The following is a 22,121-nucleotide window of genomic DNA, read 5'->3' on the forward strand; positions in this document are numbered from 1 at the left end:
TTAGATAATCGCATGAGAAAGTGACACGTGGAGCCGAAGATAGAAGATAGTTAAATCTGAAGGCAACGATCCTAAGAGAATGATACTCATAAAGATGAAATAAATGCTTGCCTCTGATGATGTCCATAACACACCTCGATAAGAGATATGATACGGTCATATGCAACATAATTTACCCAACTATGAGTCGGGGTCGAATCCACAAGGAGTTATAAGGGGTATCAGGAGAATACACTTGAAAAAAACGAACGGATTAACTATATTTGCACTTCCACAAAAATTTTTGATTTCTACTTCTACTATTACTCTAATAATTGTAATCTAAGTAAAAGAAACTAGAAATGAACGATTGTTTTTGGTGTTTTTCCAAATAGTTAAAAAGCCTAGGGATGTGACCATAACTTAGATGTTCGCCTAATGGGTTAAAGACGTTAATACTTGTGTTAATGGGGTATATTATAGCTCTCAACTCTACGTTACCCATTCAATACCTCTCGGTCAAAGAGGGGTTTTGCCTAATTTGGCTTTCTCAAGTCCAAATGGGTCTCAAACAAAATAGTTGATATGAGCTCAAGTCGGGTTCTCACTATCTCTAGTTTGGACCCTTTAATTAGGTTAATCAAACTCTCAATTAACCCAATTCCTTGTTAGCTAAGTTATCCTAGACTAGGTCCCTGTTTCTCAAGTAGAGACAAAGTTAAAAAAATATAAATTAATGTTTTCAACCATTAATTCTAGAATTGAAGCATAAACCAAGATAAATAATCAACACGCAATCATAAACAAGCATTAAATTAAGTACCCATAAGGTTACATACTAGGGTTGGGTCACAACCCTAGTAAAAATCTAGCTACTCATAGTGGGAATTGAAGAAAATAAAGTAGAAGAGCTAATTAAACTCATAATCAAAGATTGAAATGGTAAAAGATAATATTTAAACACTAAAATGGTTAGAAACTTCCTAAAATGGTAAAGGTAACGGCTACAGCAGCTCAAACTTCGTAACTTGACCTAAAGTTGTGAAACTCGTCTATTTATAGTGGGCCAAAATTGGCTGACAAAAATACCCCTCGGGAGGTTGTGCGGCGCACAATTCCATGTGCGATCTGCAGATTTCTTCAGTTGGCAGGCGGTTGGGTTCTGCACCGTACATTTCTGGATTGTGGCTGCGAAGTATCTTATGCGGCCGCACAATTCTTCTATGGTCCGCACTTCAGAAAGGCTTTAGGACTTCTTGGTCTTTTGTACACTCTCTAAACTTGGAATCATCTATCAGTTCAGTCCCTCTTCTGCGGCCGCACAATTCGTGTGCGGTCCGCATATTGGCCAAAGTCCTATTGGTTTCTTTCACTTGGTTTGCGGCAGCAGATGGAATTCTGCGGTCCGCACTTTCTTCTGCTGACCGCACTTCTTTAATTCTTTGCCCTTTATTGCCTTGTGATTCAGAACACTCCATTTTGAGTTGGGTTTCATCATGGGAGCCCGAACTTCCAACATTCCCGCAATTTGCATATTTTCATTAGTTTTGGGAACATAAATCAATATTTTTGGACTAAAATAAAAGCAAAAAGGTGCTAATAAGTAGTCAAAATCCTCACTTATCAACTCTCCCAAACATAAGTCGTTGCTTGTCCTCAAGCAAATAAATTAGTTCCCACCTCCTAGAGTTAAGGGTCATTTCAGCGAGTCAAAGGTGAGTCATTCACACATCAGTTGGGACCAACAATTACTCACACTACTCATGCATTATCAACAAGGTGACAAGTCAAATATTCGTGCACATATAGTTCTAACGTGACATTTGAGCTTCAACAATTGACTTTACTCATCAAGGACCCTTATTCTATCATATAGGCCATGGTGGACTCCAAACTCTTCTTCCTCTACTTTCCATTTGTCAAGCTCACTTAAGAAATTAGCACTCAATCCGAAGATTCATGAAAGGTTCACTCATCTCTCACAAAAGAATGTCTCAATTACGGCTTCAAGTACCATAGGTTTGCCCCTAATGTAGATTGCCACTAATATAAGCTCACTCGGTCTGAAATCAAGTAGGAATTCTTTCGGGGTGTAGTGAAGGTTTTTGGGTTAGGGTAAGATACCATATGGGTAAGCGGTTACGCCTTTCCTTAAGCACTCCATCTTTTATTTCTCGCCTCACAATTAACTTCTTCGAGGCACTTTCTTTTCATTGGGGACTAGAGATACTTTACATCACTCTTTGTTGATCAATTCATTCTTTTTCTCCATTTTTGATTTCTCAATGTTTGGGATCGTTACCTTTTTTTTTTTGAATCCATCAACCCTTCCACTTATTCACGTTTTGCATTTTTCTTTTGTTCTTTTCCTTTCTTGCCTTCTTTTTCATAGAGATCATTTCTTTTCTCTTTTTGTGCCTTAATACCTTTTTCAAATTCCTCATCTCTCCTCCAAACTTATGTTTTAAGCCACTTGTTTCACAAGAGTGTTAAGGAAGTCCGGGTGCCAAGGAGGGTCACGAAAAAACGGGTAAAGGCTTGTAACATGGTTATCAAATGAGAAAGGCTAGAGGCTTAAAGGGTTTGACTAGGGATAACAACAATGGTTGGCAATAGAAAGCTCAAACGGGCCAAGGAGAGCCTACAATCGCTTCTCAAACCAAGCAAAACTTAGGATTTCGCCTTGAAACACATTCAGAGCAAGTCCTAGACCCGTCGCGTGGATACTTGGACTAACAATAATTCATATCACCCCTCACACAACTAGATTGTAAAAGAGGATAGAATCGAGAGCCTACAACGACCACATTCAAGTTTAAAGATCACTATGGTCCAATTAAACCACTCGATGATTACCAAAGTTAACTCAAGAGTCACAAAGTCATTAACTAGAGCTATTCCTTTCAAAAAACCTTGTCTCTAACCATAAGCTCGCCGTCAAGTGTGTTGGTGCCAATTGAAGCATGGTTGACTCTTCGAGCATGACTTAATTAGGTCTTTTTATTCATTACTACTACTATTATTACCTAAACATATAACGGACTCATTCCCTTAAAAAGGTTGTCACTCCATCCATCGTTGGGACGAGTCACCCGGTTCACACAATAACTACCTTTGGAAAGAACCGTAGCGTTAAGAAAACCAAAGGCTTATTATCTACTAAAAAATAAAAAGAAGCTACTTAACAATGCAAGAACTAATATGGAAAAGATAAAGAAGCTAATAAGCAAAACTACTAAAGATAGAATGAATATACATAATAAGAGAGAGAAAAGATAGATAAATACAAATAAGAAAAGAAAAAGTATCATCAATTTATTACAGGCCAAATGTATCAAAGTGTACCAAATGTGTCAAATAAACTCACCCCCCCCCCCCAATAAAAAGAAGCATTGTCCCCAATGCTTAGCAAATTAAGAGTAAACAAGGAGAGGGTGAAGAAAACTCCCTAAGGGTCCTTGGACATCTCAGTGTCCCCAGCAGTTTCATCTCCCTCTGGATCAGCCAACTAAATCTCATCATCCTCAATTCTTCGCGTGGCTGGTTGGCGAACATCTCATGCACTGCTTCAGCAGTGTCGGCAGCAAGGTCTGGCTCGTCAGACTGGCCAGCTGGTTCTACCCGTGTAGATGGTGCTGAAGGAACTGGGGCAGACTGGTGCGGGTCAATCAGCATATCGAAGGAAAGGTCTCCGGCTGTAGCAATTTTGTTCATCTCCCTTCGGAGCTTATCCACTGATTTCTTGCTGGCCTGGGACTTCCTCATCTTCTTCACTTCCTTTTCGAGCTCTTCAATCACTGACTCGTGCTATACCAAGGTAGCCATGATCATTTTCTAGTTCTCCAAAAGCTTCTTCAGTGTCTCATCAATGGTAGAAGGAGCCTGAGGTGCCTGAGAAGTGGACTGCGCTGCAACAGTACTAAACAAGTCAGATAGCTTTGTAGTAGCTTCGAGTATGGAAATCTTTCGTGTTCTGATCCATCCGCTCGTTCATTTCTCTGATGAATCTCATGAGTTTGGTTTTGAAGCGATGTCGTTACTGGATCCGCTACAGGTCCCCCCCTCCCCCCGCGGCTCCATTGAAGCCAACCTCACCCCTCGGGGTATTATTATCAAATCTTTGAGCCGTCTGATTTGCAGGAACGCCAGGAGGAGCTGGGCCTCTTCCGTTTGCGTTGTTAGAAGCGCCTGATAATGCCTGCTTTAATATCTGGTCCTTCCTTAAGAGAGGGCCCATGATGGATTTTTGTTACTCTCTCAAGATCCTTACTGTTTCTGCAACATGCTCGTCCTCCGCGTCATCGGGAGTCATTTTACTCACATGTCGGGGATATTGTCCACCATGGGCCGAGGTTGCATACGTCATCCTCGTTGCGGGTGTCATTGATTGAATCCTCATGTTGGGGCAGATTTTCATGTGCCTTAACGCCGTGCGCGATGTTGACATCGTTAGCTGTCATTTTTTTTGCTATGAAACAAAGAATCAAACAAGTTAGTGATAGATGCAAGGATCAACTCAATTATGCAATTGTCTAAGCCCCACGGTGGGCGCCAAGCTATTTACCCGTAAAACGGTATAGTTAAATTTGTTGCGTGGTTTATAGACAAGCGAATTGGTTTGATCCAAAATGATAAATAAATTAAATTAAAAGTGAGACTTAGCGTTAAATTCGAAAGAAATAGCAAGTTTGGCTCCGAGAGCAATGCTTCCGAGGACAACAGTAAGAGCAATATCACACAGGAAGGAAAGTTGTATTCTTTAGCTCGAGAATAAAGTATTACATAAGTTTTGCCAGAGATTTCATGTCCCTCACAATGGTTGTTGAAGTCCCTATTTATAACTATACCTAGGAAACAAGATCCTAGGATCAAGCTCCTTTTAAATGACAATAATGGGGTCCATTGATGAATATGTAACGGCAGGCCATGAATGCCAAAATTCTATGCAACGGCTGCCTATTTAATACTGAGGAATATTCTTCATTAAATGACATCTGTGACAAGCATTTTTTTTGCTTCCGTTGACTGCGTTCCCTTCGGGATCTACCCGATAGCAGCCAAAGTTGTTGTCCTCGATCTTGGTTTTCACTCGATTCATCTTCTGCCTCTTATTCCACATGTCATGCAATCATTCGATCATTTAATATAAACTAATTTTACCCCGTACAAGCATGCAATTAGATCTATCGGACATACAACGGATAAATTAAAGTTTGAATCAAATGCTATCAAGATAAATTATAACCTATTGGAGTGTTCCGTGGTAGTGAAGACCGAAGATAACATGCACCTCAGGCTTGAATGATGCTTTTCTAAGTTTCTTCATTTATCTTTAATTTGTAGAAAGGGGAACAGTTTCTTTAATTACTGAAAAAATGAAACAGTTAATCATAAGATAGTTAAATTTTCTAGTCACTTATTAGAGAGGTTTTATTCCGAGCATAGCTTATCTTCCGTAGCTTGTGAATGAGATTTACAATTATTTTCATTAGTCAATTACCAATATTTCTAGATTGATAGAATGTTTATTCTTCGAAAACTATCATGACGATGATCGAATGCTCTAGTTTATATTTAAGGTGTTTCCATAATTTTCTCAAAAGCTAGTTATGAAAGCCTAACTATATATATATACATATACATATATATATATATATATATATATATATATATATATATATATATATATATATATATATTTGGAAACACTTAGTCAAATAATGGTGCAAAAATATATCATTTCACGACATGCGCATGAAATGTAACTATAAATCACTAAATGGAAAATATGTGCAATTTATGTGATCATTTATCACTATTTTCACTTTAATCTGTAACTACAATCAAACTTTTATATAACAATATCATTTGTTTCAATATTTTTAGATTTTTATAATGAATGGTTGTAATACACCTATAACAGCATTAGGCATTTAAACTTTTCTGGTTGTTATAGACAAAAACTATCAAAAAATTAACTTTTTTTTGTTTCAGTATTATATATAAAAAGATAAGAAAAATGATCAAATTTAAAATCTCAAAAGATATGCATATTATACTAATTAAATATTAAAAAAGCTAATAAGTTGTTAATAAATTCATAACTAAATGTACAAAGATTTAAACTCTAAGGCACGCATTTTAAAGCTACTAGAAAATTAAATTCTTTCAAGATTGATGGAAGAACTCTGAAAAAAGTATGTGCGAATCTTCAAATCTTACTTATTATACAAGATGAAAATTTTGTCCAATGAAAAAGATTGCATGTGTAGATCTTCAAATATTAGATATTATGCATAATTGAACTTGTGCAATGAAATAAAAATATACAAGCATATTCTTTAATTGAAGTAAGTGAAATCTTTAATTATAAAAGTATGTAATATAATATTTTTAATTATAAATGGTGCATTAAAGTTTTAAGAAATTTGATCGGATTAAAATCTTTAGGCTTTTTATCGATAATTTAAAAGTTTTATGTGGTTGTTATAGAGCTGCAATTTTATAAAGAGAATAAAAGCTATAAAGATGGTTGTTGTTGTGGGCAAAACAATTATTATGGAAAGTAAAATATAACATAAAAAATTCGATTTGGAAAAAGCTATGACTTTCGTAATGAATGAATATTATATAGAGATCTTGTTATAAAGAAATCTCAATGTATTATGGTTAAATTATTACGGTGGGAGTAATAAGTTTTTTTAAGTACATTCTCTCAACTTTTTTTCCCAGAAGACAAGGATTGAAATAAATCTCTCCAAATGTGACTTTGCTTATTTGTAGCTCAAAGAATTGAGCTGTCACTATCGCTGGTTTGCCCGAGAGGTTAAGGGGGAAGACTTAAGATCTTCTGCACATAAGTGCGCGTGGGTTCGAACCCCACAGCCAGCAATTTTTATACATCTATATATTAGTCATTTTTCTTAAATTCTGAATGCGAAGAAATTAGAAATAAGCATGAAAAACACTCGATAAAAGAAGAAGGAAGAGTCGCTGTTGAAGAAACAATACATATGGTCAAAGCTTAATAGATTTTTCACACTGGCCAGTCATCCTGGCTTACATCTTTCTTACATATAGGTTTTAATTCAAACGTTTGAATGGCACATCGACCTCTCGAAGATATTTAAAGAAAGAAAGACAATCAGGCAATGGTCCTACAATCTTGTTATGAGAAATAAACAGGACATCAAGTTGAGTAACTCCACATATGGAGTTTGGTAACACAACAGATAACTGATTGTTATTGACCATCAATTGTTGCATATATTTTAAGTTCCCTATAGTGGAAGGAATAGGCCCTGTAAGCTGATTATTTGCTACAGAAAATCTCAAAAGTGATGTCAAGTAGCCAACTGATGGAGGTATAATTCCAGTGAGTCGATTATTTTCGAGTCTCAAGTGTTGCAGTGAAGACCATTGGCCTGGATTTAAAGGCAATGGTATTTCTCCCACAAGCTGATTTTGTGCTAGGAAAATACCTGAAATGGAATGTAGTTTCGTAATTGAAAATGGGATTTTCCCAGTTAATGAATTATTCGACAAATAAAGCTCCTGTAGTGCTTGCAAATTCCCAATATTTTCTGGTATACTCCCCGTCAAGAGATTATTTTCAAGATTCAAGAACTCTAAATTTGTCAAGTTTGAAATGGACTCAGGTAATGCACCAGAGATTTGATTGTTTTGTAAGGTAAGTTTTTTGAGATTTTTGAGAACACCAATTGATGGAGGAATTTGGCCTGTTAATCCAATCAGTCTACTAAGATCAATAGATTCTAAAGAAGTGAGAAGTGTAATTGAAGGAGAGATTGAGCCACTCATAGTATTTGATACAAAAAAAGGAGCAAATTCATCGCCGGCGTCATAGTAACCAGGGAGATTAATTTCTACAACTCTGCCTGTTTCAGAATTGCAAGAAATGCCAGGCCAATTGCAGCAATCTTGGCCAATCCAGTTTTTTAGCCTACCAGAAGAATCAGAATGTATTGCAGCTTTGAAATCAGTGAGACCCTTGAGATCATTAGGGTGGCATGCTTTACTTTCACTAATTCTGATCATAAGAGAGACCATGACAAGAAAGCAGATAAAGTAGTGATGTGATGCCATTTTAATTTGTCTGTAAAACAAATTAAACATGATTAAAACATAATGGGTTAGAGAAATGATGATGGTACAGATTCTAGAATTCACAAAAACATGTTTATGTTTAACACAAAAGAACATATACTCATGCTACAATTAGGAAAAGATTATGATTAAGGTTACAAATATATTTTCTAAAGGATGTGCAAAAACTTAAAAGATAGATAATATACACATATCATGTATTCATTAGCTTTGTAAACACTAAGTATGATTAAATATTTATTTTTAATTCAATGTCAAGAGTGGGGCTATTATGCACTATTCACACTCTCTTGGAATTCTAGGTGCAATCCTTGGACCTTATTTATCTGCATCTATCTATATACTATATTAAAAGCACGAAATGTCGTTCGCTTTTTTTTAGCCTTTAAAAATAAATTTTACATTGGACAAAATATAATTTATGCTACTTTCCTAATATTTAGGAGTTTGGAAGCAACTAAATTTTATTTGTCAAGTCTTTCCTTTTAAACTAGGTAGAAGTCCTAATATTTAAAACTTTGAAATCTATTATATTGCATCTTATATAAATTATACTAATTGAAAGCAAATCCATATATGCAAATTTAGGATGCTTAACGTGATAAGCATCGTTCACCAAAGAAAAAATTTCTTATTGTAGTTATACAAAACAATTTATTTATGTTCAATTGAGCCCCTAAATTAATTAATTCATATGCAATTAATATTTTGTGCTATTATAAAAATCTTTGAGGAATTGCAATAAAAGTATAGCTAATTAACTCTGTTTGTGTCTCCTCAAATGGATTTGGAGTTTTTTTAGATTCTTAAGGGCTATGTGTTCATGCTGAAATTAAAAAAGAAGCATGATACCTTGTGAAATTAAACTGATAAAATTATGATATTAGAATAAAGTTTAAACTGAATTTGAGACAAAGTCTTTTTCTTTATTAATTCAAGGATATAGGATCAATATTAATCAATTTTAGGAGTTTATATTTTTATTTTATAACTCAAACATAATATTTGAATAGTATTTATGTAACTTTTTAAATCAAGGGGAACACACGCAAAGCGCGTATAAGTCTAGTTGTTTGTAAATGCAAATCGTGCTCCCTAAATCCTCAAAGGTTCCAATCAGCCAGATGGACTTATCAATATCATGTATGAATTCATGAATAGAAAAAGTATAATTTGAAGAAATATCACAAATGAATTCATGATTAAACTAAAAATAAATAGCCTGAAGAAATTACCAATAATTCAAATGGGAAGCAATCCTAAAGGCCACCAACTGTTATTGTTCCTTAAAACTCCGATAACATCCGGTGTTCCAATTTTTCGGTAATACCTACTAATTAGATTGAAAATATTAACAATTGATGTTAAGAGTTTTAGGTAATACCTACTTGCGTTTATAAACATATTAATTTTTATCGATATTTAAAGACTAACATATTGTTGCAAATTTGAGGTGGTGCGAAAATAGTTGAGGAATTTAAGATACGGATTACACGTAATTAAAATAGAGAAATAATTTGAAAGTTCAAATTTGTTGAATCTTTGATTTCCATTCATGTACAACAACCTCGAAGACAATAATTTTTGGCTCCATATAATTATCTATTTATTCCTGCGAAAATTTGGAAGATGGCGTAGATAATTGGGTTTTGTAAAACTCAAACATTGCAAAATATGTTTTCAGTCCCTTAAGAGTAAAATAATTAAATATAAACCGATTATTATAAAGGGATAATTTCACATAAATACAACTCACACATTTGACTTGCAACATAATAGTCCAGTCATAACTTTACAAATCTGTAGCCCAAAAATAATAGGCTAAGATTTGTAAAGTCATGAGATTTTCTAATTCTTCCGTCATATAATTTTGATCTTTCTCCACCAATTTGTCTTTAATGACCTCTCCTAATATATCATCCTATAATCAAAATATAAAATTGCTCGAGTTAAAGGATTCTTCCTCAAAAATGGTAAACAAGATAAAGAACCGAGTAGCTTACATTTTTTCAATTTCGCTGATTCAACTTATTTGGTAAAATTGAAAATAATTGCTGCAAGTTCGTGATTTGGCGGAGAAATCAACAAGGAAAGTAGATTTATACATGAATTATTCTAGAAAAAGTAAGAAAACATGAAAATAATTATTTGATTATACATATGCAGTACATGTATAATGATGTATAACTATGTATAAATTTGTATATGGAAGTATAATAATGTATATCAAAAGAATAAGAGAAAGAAGAAGAAGATAAGTGTCAAACTTCCATGGAGGCCTCTTATATAATGACAATGTATATTGATAAATGATGAAAAGTGCATATTTTTGAGTATATTTGCATATTAATTCTTGTGTGTGTCGCGGGAGATTATATGATTTTCAAAGTGAAATATACTCATTATGTGTTTCTTATGTGTAGGAACGACTTTGGATGATAAATGATCAAAAGATGACAATTCGACACAAAAAGAAGAAATTAAAGGAGTGGGAGCTCGTCTATTCTCGTGCGTGGCACGAAGTCGGACGCGAAAAAGGAGAAAAGTTAAGGTACAAAACAGCGAAGCGAAGCAAAGGCACGGAGCGCTTCGCGAAATGGAAGAATTTCAAAAGCTGGATCCGCGTCAAAGTCCGCGTCTAGACGCGAAGGCAAACGCGGATCCGCGTCAAAGTCCGCGTCTAGACGTGAAGGCAGACGCGGATTCCAGCTCTCCTATCCGAAGTTGGATTGAAGAATTTCGCCCCTCATCAACCCTAGGTCATATAAATACATCCTAAAATACCACTTTGAAGGGAGAGACACTACTTTAGGGTTAGACAATACCCTTGGAGGCAAGAACACGCTAGGAGCAAGGAGGAAGATTCAACTACGAGTTTTTCCCCTTCTTCTTCCTATTTTATTGTTGGTTATGAATTGGAGTATTGTGTTTTCACATACTTTTATGAATAGCTAATTTATTATCTAGAGTTTTGATGGAACCTCTTGGAGGATGAATTGTTGTTATGTTTTAATATAATTTAACCTTTGGATTTATCTACTTGTTCAACTACGTGCTTATTTCAGTTGGTTGAATGGCCATTGATTGACTGTGCCTATTTAGTATGTGTTGCTTGAGAAAGAACATATATTTAGGTGGTTGTTGAATAACATCACTCCTAAAGTATATGAGAAATCAATACGGAAGGTTTAAAAGCGGGATTAGAGATAACGAGGCTTTGACATGGTCATAATGCGGGGTTAGATAAAGCCAACTAGCGTAGTTCGAGATAATATGTCTAGTAAATTGTTGTAGTTGCTCGAGAGAGAATTACAGCACCTAAAGTGTTCACGATCAGTAGAGAATACATTGGCAAAATTGTAGGGAACATAGTTAGAAGGATTCCGACAATTGGAAAAATCATAACCCTAGACCTCCTTAATTTAGTCTCCAACCCTTTGTCTCGTTAGTTGATAATTTTACCGTTTTCTAGTATTTGTTAGTTAATTAGTTATAAATATAAATCTCAATCTTTATAATTTAGAAAATTGTTCAAACTTGTCTTCTCAGTGATATTAAACAGATATAGCTAAGCCTTAGTTCTCTGTGGGATTCGACTCCGGACTTTTAGACCGGAGTATATTTGCAGCGATCGCTTATCCTTTTTAGGACTAGAGTTGGGCGTGACCAAATTTTGGCGTCGTTGCCGGGGAACTAACGGTGTAGTTGTAGCTGTATATATTGCTAGGGTTCAAGTTTGAACTTTTATTTTATTTTGTTTTTTTCTTGGTATTTTTTTTTATAACTGTTGATTTGAGAAACATGACATCTTGGAATTATGGGAATTTAGGTGTAGATAATTCTACTATTGATCTCCATACATATTGTAAAGGAAACAACCCGTGGCAAAATTTTCAAAACGTTCCTGAGAGCGAGTTATGTGCACCAACTCAATCTTATTTGTGGAATGTGTGTGGTGGTAAAAATGGTTACCTTCATGGTTATGCTTATATTTCTTATTTTCTCCCAACCCGCTACTATGATGGTTCTACCTTTTCTTGTGAAGTTAATAGGAACAAAGAAGCTGGGAATGCGGACTTGAAGGAGATCAAGGATATGCTAAAGTGTCTTCTGGAACAAAACAATGAGAAACAATTGCACATAGAAAGGCAAGAGGCAACTATTCGCAAGTTGGAGGCTCAATTGAGTCAAGTGGTTGGGGCTTTTAATGCTCAACAAGCCAATATTGAGGATAGCAGCCAAGAAGAGCATGAATTTGAGGTGTTAATTGGGGAGGTCAGAGTAGAACATCAACAACCTAGCCAACTACAATTTGAGGATGTCAATGTTGAAGAAGTGAGACTAGAGCCAACCAAGGACTTTGAGGATATAAATTTTGTTGACTCTAGTATCATTGATGTTGAGGATGTTGAAAGTTCTGAAGTTCATGTGTTTGAGCGCATTGGTCCACACTCCAAGCATTTTTCCACATTATGTTTGGACGGTGATATGAAAATAGAGTCATTTGAACCAATCAAAGAGTCAAGGAATGAGGAACAAGGTGCATATATTCTGGAATTCTTCTTGCCAGAAAGTCAGGATTACATACCTCATACAAAGGCCAAGGAGTGCAGAATACTACATTATTTCCTTGGGCCAGTTAGATTCGTTCCACCGCCCCATGACCATAATCATAAGCTTGAATCAAAACTTGGGGTTCAATTCATAAGCTCGAGGTGGAGGCAAAAAGTGATCCGTGTCGTGCCGCGACGTTAAATCAAGCGCTCGTTGGGAGGCAACCCAGCTTTATTGCTTTCTTTTATTTATTTTTTATTTTTTTGATTGTATTTATTTTTGTAGTGTCAATTCTTTTATTTTTTAGGAGCATGGAAAGCAAAGGTATTGGAAGGATGCAACAGTAAATCAAATGGTTGGAACTAAGTGTGAGGTACCCGCACGAAGGACCAAGCCTGGGAGAAGTTTGAGTACCCCATGAACTGCTAGTGCTTCGGCCTTTGGCCTAACAGGGAGTTTCTCTTACCCTCTTATGGTTATGCTGTGCATTGGGGACAATGCACAATTTTAAGTGTGGGGTGATGAGATTGTCTGGGTGACTTTTCATGCTACTTTAGCTGTATTAGCTTAATTAAATAGTTTTTTTTTAAAAGATTGGACTTTTCCCGACGATGGATCTATTAGATAATTTTCTTGAGGGATTTAAGTCTAAAAAAAAGATTTTCTTTGTAGGTAGTATAATAATTCCCCCTTGGTTTTTCTTTATGCCGCGGTTCTTTTCCAAGGGTTTTATTTGAACCGGGTGTAGTTAGTTTCTTTTTTGGGGAGTAGGAGCCATTGTGTTGTGTTTTGAATTGAAGCAATATCTCTTGACTTGGTTATGCCTTGAGAATAGTGAGTACTTTGGCTGTGACGCTTAGGCTCAGTTTTTTACTCTTGTATAAGTACCTTAAATTGTATGATCTTAATTTTGCTTAACTGCTTTGACTAGAATGTCTTGATGAAACCAATCCTGAGTGAGTTATGTGCCATGTGTGTGTAAGGATTTGTTATATTCTGTGCATTGCATTTGATGCCTAGAACTTGCCCCGTGTGTTTGCAAAGCGAAATAGTAGTTTTATTCAGTCTAGGAAGTGATATAGGCATTTCTTTGTTTAGCCAGATATGTATATTTTACCCGCCTAATTATTATGTATTGTAGTTAACCCCTTTGAGCCTGTAATCCTATTTCTTTGGCAACCACATTACATGCCTTACCCATTTGTTTGAATTAAACATCTATTTGAACAATTGTAACCTCTCATGAGCACTTGAATTGTTTATGAACTTTGTAAAGGTTAAAGTGTGGGGTGGTTGGTTTGGCTTTTGAGTGGAACTAATTAAATAAGGAGAAAGGTGCACTGTTTTGAAAAAGTAAGAGCCACTTGAATTGAAAAAAAAAAGAAAAAATAGTTCGATTGTTGTGAAAAAAAAAATATTCCTTAATAAGTGGTGGCTTTTGATGTAAGTGTGCTTAAAGAAGTATGGGGTAATATACATTGATGTGAAGGTGGAGTTTGGTTTGACATAAGTATGGGGTTTGAATGTTAAAGTTATGTATTAAAGTGCTTAGGGAGGTGTAGTCACTCTTATATCTAAATATATCCTACCCGTCCTGTAGCCTACATTACAACCAAATAAAGTCCTAATTGATCCTAGATTGAATGAGCTCGATTAGTGGAGTAGTATACCACGGGCAAGCTTATGGTGCATCTTTTGTGGCATATGAATGTTATTTCTGAGAGTGAGTGAATTCTTTCTATCTTGAGTTCCTAAGTGTTCTTAAATTTTATTGTGTGGAACTACTCTCTTTTGTTGTGTGAGGGCACTTGATTCATGAAGGAAAGGTAATGTCAGTGACCTCTATGTTAGAGTAAGTGGGTGAGTTGTGAATAATGCGTGGTACTTATGAGTCAAATCTTGAGGGGAAGATGTTATGCTTTTGTGCTTAGTCTATTTCAAATACTCTTGGTGTGATGAGTTAGGAGAATTGTTTAAAAAGGTCGTGTCTATAAAAAAAAGTGTAGTTTGATTGCTCGAGGATGAGCAAGAGTTTAAGTGTGGGGTGTTGATAAAGTGATNCCAATTCATAACCAACAATAAAATAGGAAGAAGAAGGGGAAAAACTCGTAGTTGAATCTTCCTCCTTGCTCCTAGCGTGTTCTTGCCTCCAAGGGTATTGTCTAACCCTAAAGTAGTGTCTCTCCCTTCAAAGTGGTGTTTTAGGATGTATTTATATGACCTAGGGTTGATGAGGGGCGAAATTCTTCAATCCAACTTCGGATGGGAGAGCTGGAATCCGCGTCTGCATTCGCGTCTAGACGCGGACTTTGACGCGGATCCGCGTTTGCCTTCTCATCTAGACGCGGACTTTGACGCGGATCCAGCTTTTGAAATTCTTCCATTTCGCGAAGCGCTCCGTGCCTTTGCTTCGCTTCGCTGTTTTGTGGCTTAACTTTTCTCCTTTTTTGCGTCCGACTTCGTGCCATGCACAAGAATAGACGAGCTCCCACTCCTTTAATTTCTTCTTTTTGTGTCGAATTGTCATCTTTTGATCGTTTATCATCCAAACTCGTTCCTACACATAAGAAACACATAATGAGTATATTTCACTTTGAAAATCATGTAATCTCCCACGACACACATAAGAATTAATATGCAAATATACTCAAAAATATGCACTTTTCATCATTTATCATATATATATCCTTACATTGAGAAATAAATAATTATGTGATGTTATGAACATATATACACATTTATATATAAATATACATATTTATACACATTTATAAACAATTATACAATAATGTATAAGTGTGTATAAATAGTGGTTATACAATATTTATACCAGAACACATCTTATGTTTAATATTACACCTCTATTTCAGTACCAAAATATCAAAAGAGAGTTTTCCAGAGGAAGTTAGATTTGAAAATTAAAGAGGAGAGAAGATGGAGATGGAATTGTTTTATAAAAGAAGATAAAACTGGAACATCGTATGAAGAACTTGAAAATTGTCTGAATACAACACCAGAGCAAATCATTTGCTAAAACACAAAGTGGTTCAATTTTAAATGGATTCTTTTCCGGCAGAACAAAAATAACATAAAGTGGGTAAAAACGGCTATTCACCATCGGAGATTCATTCTCCGATGACTTCACTGACTTTATCGTCGACCTCTTTACCTTGAAAATTGAAGGAAAAAATGGGTAAAGGATGTTATCCACAGCAATATTTATTTTCCGATGACATCGTTAACTTTGTCGGCGATCTCTCGATTGACTTCGTCATCGATATCTTTACTCTGAAAGTTGAAGAAAGAAATAGAAAAGGATAAAGGAGGTTGTCTAGTTCTCTTCTCCACGCTAGGTTAATAGGTGAAATTATTTTTAAGCATTATCTGTAAAATGGTATGCCGAGTAAAGTTTAAAAATATGGGCTATTTTTGGTTGTGAGATTGGACCGACTGACATAGGAGGTAATTCTTTCTTTAATAAATCTTAATTTTTGGCCCTGTATGATTATCAATTTATCTGGGACTTCTTATTTTCCTCCTTTCATCCAACTCAAAACAAAAGAACATAAAAGCTCAAAACCTTTTTTCTTTTTCCTCTTTTCTGTCAGCTTTTCTCTTCCATTGTTTTCAAACAGAGTAACAGATAAAACAACATAGTTGTTCTTGCCCCTTTTAAATCTTTGGGTCGCAATTCTAAGGTTTAAAGGTTGAGGTACACCTAACGAAAATTTGATAGCAATAAATTTCTTTAAAATCTATTTTTGCCATGGTATTAATCCAAAAAGGCAAAAAAAAAAAAACAATCTGCAATTGGCTAGGTCATTATAAGAACAAACTTCATGATGAATCGTTTATCTCATTCATATTAACTAGTTTTATAACATGCGCGATACGCGGATAATTTGACAAAATATTAATCTTATTAAATTATAATTTAATATATTATAGTATTTTAATAAATCTTAGTTGTTATTTTATTATTTAATATAGTGTGTAAAAACATAACAAAATCTATATAAAATCAAAAGATATACATCATAAAGTAATCAAATAGATTGTTTGTTCCTTATTTAATCTTTATTAAATTAGCAAGTACTTAGTACTATATATTTATTAATGTGAGTTTTTATTAACTTAAACCGTGCAATTAAATCCACTTCGTAAAATTATTTTGTGCAAGTAGAATAAAAATAAAATTTTTATGTATAGATGTTGAATCTAGTGCAGACTTGTGTTTACCCTTAAAACTGGATAACAATTAAACTTATAATGTGGTTTTAATGACACGTGATTTCACCTAATACCAATTGAAAAATTGTGAAGATTAGTGATAGAAATTAACAACAAATTGAAGCAAACCAGTGTCGAAACGGAATTTAACCCTTGAGTAAGAGTGCTCTCGAGCTGACTGATATCAGAACAAGTAAAAATAAGGCAAGCTGATGAACAAGAGAGTATAACAGAAAAGATTATTGTAGTGCTTCGATATAATGTAAGATCCTTATAAATGGTTAAGACCCTCTTTATATAGTAGAGGAATCCTATTTACGATATAATTCTAAATACATAAGGAAATCCCACGATTAACTAAACAACCACCCTTGATTTGATCTGTTCCGAGATTTTTGCCATTATCCTCGACCAGTACCGGATATCTCTCCTTTCAGTTATTATGCTATCTTCGGTTTTTTTCGATGCATATCTTGTTTGACCTCGATCATCATCGGTCTCTACCTCGGCAGGTACTTCAAGTCACGAACTCGATGTCTTACCTTCATACCTCGGTCTGATATACAACGGGCCGATCCTCGATCCATCCTCTTGGTCTCGATCAATTAGTGAAATCGGGTGGCCCCAATTTTAACCGTATACATATAGTTCCCTCATTTTTTGGAGTATAATGACGAGAAAAGAATTGAGTCCTCGACCTTTACCCTGATTTATCATGACATCGTCGCAGTGATGTAAGCGACAGAGGTGACCGAAACATCCCATCGGTGCAGTTCCTCAAGTCATTAATGTGTGTCAGTTGACGGTCGGCCACTAGTAATTTCGAACCGTCGCTGTGAAAACCCATAAATAGGCCCTCTTTCCATTTTTTCAAACTTTACTTTGAATCTTTCTTGTGCTAATCTTCAAAAGCCTTTTGCATTCTTCAAGTTCATCTGCAAATCTTTAAGTTTCATTGCTAACTTCTTTTTATTTGATGCAGTCGTTGCCTAGATGCCGGGTGTAATTCCCCATCTCGAGAACTGGGTCAGGAGCCTAGTGTCGACATCGAAACATGCTGAGCGCGCATGGCGTAAGTTGTCGAGGGGTCGATGGGAGGCCCAAAACCATGGTAAGTTTTCGTGCAATTCGATAACTCCAACTACTGTCCGAATTTCCTTTTGATCTCATTCACCCTTCGTTCGCAGGCCTTGGGAAGGACGTGCTGATGAGGCCCCCATCAGGTGATGAAGAAGACCTTCCCCAACCGTCTGCTCTGAAACAGAAGAAAGAGCGGAAGAGAAAAGAGGCTTCCAGCTCCACGCAGTTGGACGAGCAAAAGCCCAAAAAGGGGCGGACCCGTAGGGAAAATGTCATCCCTATGGCAATGGACTCAGTCCTCAATCTACGAGATGAGCCCGAAGAGGGTGAACAGGAAGAAGAAAAGGAAGATAATTTAGGGCTGATAGCCCGTACACAAGCTAGCACCGAGGCTCGGAAAGCTTCGGAACCAATGGAGACCGATGTTGACCGGTCTAGGCTCGATGAGGTCGAGGAGGAGGCTTCGGCCCAAGTCCCCAAGCCGAAAGGAATTGAAGGCGTTTTGCCTTGGGGCAAAGAGGCCATTGAAGAGGCAATGGATGCCGGTGCAGAGAATGAGCTCGAGGCTTCCCATGATGGAGGCAGTGCTTCAAGAGATCCTCGGGGGGCAATAGAGATCAGGGATTACCCCGTGTTTCCTTCAGTCTCTAATTCTTTGATACGCGCTGCTCAAGCCGTGAAAACTTGTCACGTGGAAGGAGCTCACGGAGAGGAGGATCTCTTCCGTGCTTTATTTTCCAAGATATAAGACGTCAGCGATTTGGGTGACCTAGAGGTTCCGAGAAATAGCTCGTGTGAGGCTTCCTCTCGAGTTCCAAATTAACCCATTAATTCCTAGCTCCTAGTGTTGATCCTGGGCGCAAACGAACTATCGTGATCTCGGTCCCGGAAGATGCTCGTGTTCTTGGTGTCACCGTAGGGGTGGCCAGCTACCTCCGAGGTTTGGTCACAGATGAGGATCGAGCCCAGATGGACGCGGTGGGAGTGCCTTGTCCTTTCAACGAGGCCCAGCAAGCTTTGAATTGGGTAAGCCCTAACTTTCCTTGTCAAAACCAGCTTCCACACTTATGTTTTTCTTTTCTTGACTAATTCTTTTTCTTCTTTTTGTGTAGGCCTCGGTGCTCCATCATGAAGCTTTCTTTAGGTCTCGAGGAGAGCTGAGCAGATTATGAGGCCGAAATTCAAAGGCTTACTGAGGAGAGAAACGCCCTTAGGCTTCTCGGTGAGTAAAAAGAAGAAGAAATCAAGGGCCTCCGAGTTGAGCTGGCCGCGCTCAGAAATAATAGAGCGAACTGACCGAGTAGGTAATAAAAGTCTTAGAAGCTCATGGCATCGGTTCGAGAGTGATGGCTAACAATTCGATCTCACAGGTTCAACAGAAGCTCGAGATAGTCGGGAAACTCCGTGGAAAAGTAGATACAGTAAGGGCGGAGACCCTAAGTGGAAGCAAAATATGGACCGCCTTGCCTCAGAGAAAGAGGCTGATCGAGCTTAGTTATCCTCAGCTGAAAAGCAACTCCAAGGAATGAAAGAGAAGAACTTGGCACAAGCCACGAAAATTGAGGAGCTCCAAGCTCGATTGGTTACGGAGCTTGTAGTGACGAAATCTAAGGCTGAGATGGCTAAGGCCGACGCTGAGGCAATCGTGACCGTTTATCGATCTAACGCCGAAGCCGCTCAAGATCGAGCAAAGGAAGTTTTTGATACTGCTCAGACTCGAGCATACTAGGTGGCCAAGCTTGCCAAGTGTTAGTCTCGAAGATAGACTCTCGAGGAGATCCACACTCGTGGCTTCGATCTTGTTGCCGAGATCAAAGATGCAAAAGAGCTTGAAGCCGAAGCCAAGGCATTGGTCTCTTCTGATGATGATGACTCCGGGAGCATGAGTGGATCTGAGAGTGGAGAAGACCCCGAGGGCGAAGATTTTGCTCCTGGAGAAGATTAAGTACTTAGGATCTTTTTCGAATAATTTGCATAGGATTCTGATCGGGCCATGCTGCCCTTGTAAATAACTTTTGACGTATATAAAGGTCTCTCTTTTTGTCTTGTGCATTTTCATTTCATTTCTAACTCATGAAATTTGTGCTGCATCTATGCCTTATGAAATTGTTATTCATAGGTTCGAGTTTTAGGCAATTCGATCGAACTGGCACAATTTCCGCGATCGAGTGAGCGCTTTCTCGAATTAGAAATAAGGGAATCCTCAGGTTTTATTCGAATGAGGGCGATCTTTCGAGCTTGAGAGCAAAAAATAACCCTTAGGCCTAAAAATAGTCCCCGTGTGAGAATTTGTTCGAACTCGAGTTGAAGTAGCCTTTGGGCTTAATGATCGATTGAGGACATGCTCGAACTCAGAATTAGGTAGCCCTTAGGCTTTCTAGCCAAGTGAGAAGGATATCTTGAACTTGAAGTGAAAGTAGCCCCTGGGCTTTTGTGAGTTTTGTATTCAGCCGATCTGGCCTTTGTAAAACAATCTTATATATATAAGTCTCTTTCTACCCTTTTCGGCTTTTAAAGTTTTCCATTTGTTTATCATTTGCGTTCACAAAGTTAATAATGCCTTAGCATGAAATAATAGTCATGTTCGAGGGTTCGAACAATTTTATACCCGTTGGGGGTTTTGAGGCTCGATACTATCAAAGCCTTTTGCAATTTTGCCGAGGGCAGCACTTTTAACCGGTTTATGAGAATATTCGAAGGCCTATTTTATTATGGAATTCGGACGTCTCCGAACCGTATCAATTTGTCCGTAGCCTTTAGTTTGGGATTGCCCCCTAGGCTTCTTTTCCTGTTGCGCTTCGAACTCGTTCGAAGTGTCAGTCCCCGAGTGGGGTGGTCGTGGCCTATAAAAATCGAGGGTTGCCTTTTTAAGGTCTTCTAATCTCAAGACTTTAATAATTCGATCTCGTCTATTTTTTGGACGGCAGTCCCCGAGTGGGGAGTTAATTGTTCGAATCTTCGGTTGCGATCGGCCCTTAAGCCTGTTTACACAATAGATTGAGTACGATATTGTAAAGTAGAAAATTTTTCTAAGGCATGAGATATTGGCAAGGAAAAATACTTCTTTTAGTAGATGATTATACATCCATACATGCTTGATATTTGGGCTCGAGTAACCTATATGGGCACGGTTCATTCGACCATTTGGCCTTTACAAAATTCACCTATCGAGACCCCGCTGTTACGAAGTAATTCCCTTGCAACAAAGTTGACATTCAAGGGTGATGCCCCCCAGTATCCGAGGTTGATTGTAAAGAAGCCTCGGATACTGTTGAATTGTTCTAAGTTAGCACGATCAATGGTTGCCTCGTTAAAAACCTCGCCGGAAAACCCAATTGGGACAAAATCGGTCTAAGGGAAAAAGAGTGCAACGCGTGCTTTTAGACTTAAAGACTTCGTGCCGAAGGATCCATCGTCGTTCCTCATCGAACACCTGCAATTGGTTAGCTTAAAATATAAATGAAAATGGAGAAGGTCGTACCTTAGCAGTAGTATCGCTTTAGGAGTGATACGTTCCAATTGTTTGGTAGTTGCTCGCCGTTCATTGTGACGAGCTTGTAGGATCCCTTTCCGATAATATCGAGGACCTGATATGGTCCCTCCCTATTTGGACCCAGTTTTCCTTCATTCGGGTTTCGAGTGTTGATGGTGACTTTTCTTAGCACCAAGTCCCCTATTTAAAAGTGTCGAAGATTGGTTCTTCGGTTGTAGTACCTTTCGATCCGCTATTTTTGTGCGGCCAATCGAACAAGGGTGGCCTCGCGTATTTCATCCAACAATTCTAGGCTCGTGTTCATGGCCTCGTTATTTGATTCTTCTGTCGCATATCGAAACCTAAGGCTAGGTTCCCCGACCTCGACCGAAATTAGAGCTTCGGCACCATAGACCAAAGAGAACAATTTTGCCCCCGTATTGGATTTCGACATCGTGCAGTACGCCCAAAGAACCTCGGGCAATCTCTCTCTCCATTTTCCCTTAGCGTCGGCCAATATTTTCTTAAGATTTTGAATGATGGTTTTGTTGGTCGATTTGGCTTGTCCGTTCCCGCTAGGATGGTATGGCACTGATAGAATCCTTTTGATCTTGTGATCCTCGAGAAATTTAATTACTTTGCTGCCGATGAATTGCTTTCCGTTGTCACACATAATCTC

At 37.3% G+C, this 22,121-nt stretch overlaps 1 protein-coding gene and 1 non-coding gene across 2 annotated transcripts; one reads left to right on the forward strand and one right to left on the reverse strand.

Annotated features, from left to right (window-relative positions):
• Nucleotides 1-6,787: 6,787 nt before the first annotated feature.
• TRNAL-UAA lies at nucleotides 6,788-6,870 on the forward strand. The gene has a single exon. It is a non-coding gene; the product is annotated as a tRNA-Leu (tRNA).
• An 83-nt stretch (nucleotides 6,871-6,953) lies between these two features.
• Nucleotides 6,954-9,502, reverse strand: LOC109220356 (probable leucine-rich repeat receptor-like protein kinase At1g35710). The gene is made up of 2 exons (XM_019384822.1): nucleotides 9,342-9,502; nucleotides 6,954-8,095 (listed from the first exon to the last, which is right to left on the reverse strand). The coding sequence occupies exon 2, from the start codon at nucleotides 8,083-8,085 to the stop codon at nucleotides 7,063-7,065; it is 1,023 nt and encodes a 340-aa protein (XP_019240367.1). The 5' UTR covers nucleotides 8,086-8,095; nucleotides 9,342-9,502; the 3' UTR covers nucleotides 6,954-7,062.
• Nucleotides 9,503-22,121: the final 12,619 nt, after the last annotated feature.

The sequence above is a fragment of the Nicotiana attenuata genome, unplaced genomic scaffold (assembly GCF_001879085.1).
Source record: "Nicotiana attenuata strain UT unplaced genomic scaffold, NIATTr2, whole genome shotgun sequence".
Taxonomy (NCBI): domain Eukaryota; kingdom Viridiplantae; phylum Streptophyta; class Magnoliopsida; order Solanales; family Solanaceae; genus Nicotiana; species Nicotiana attenuata.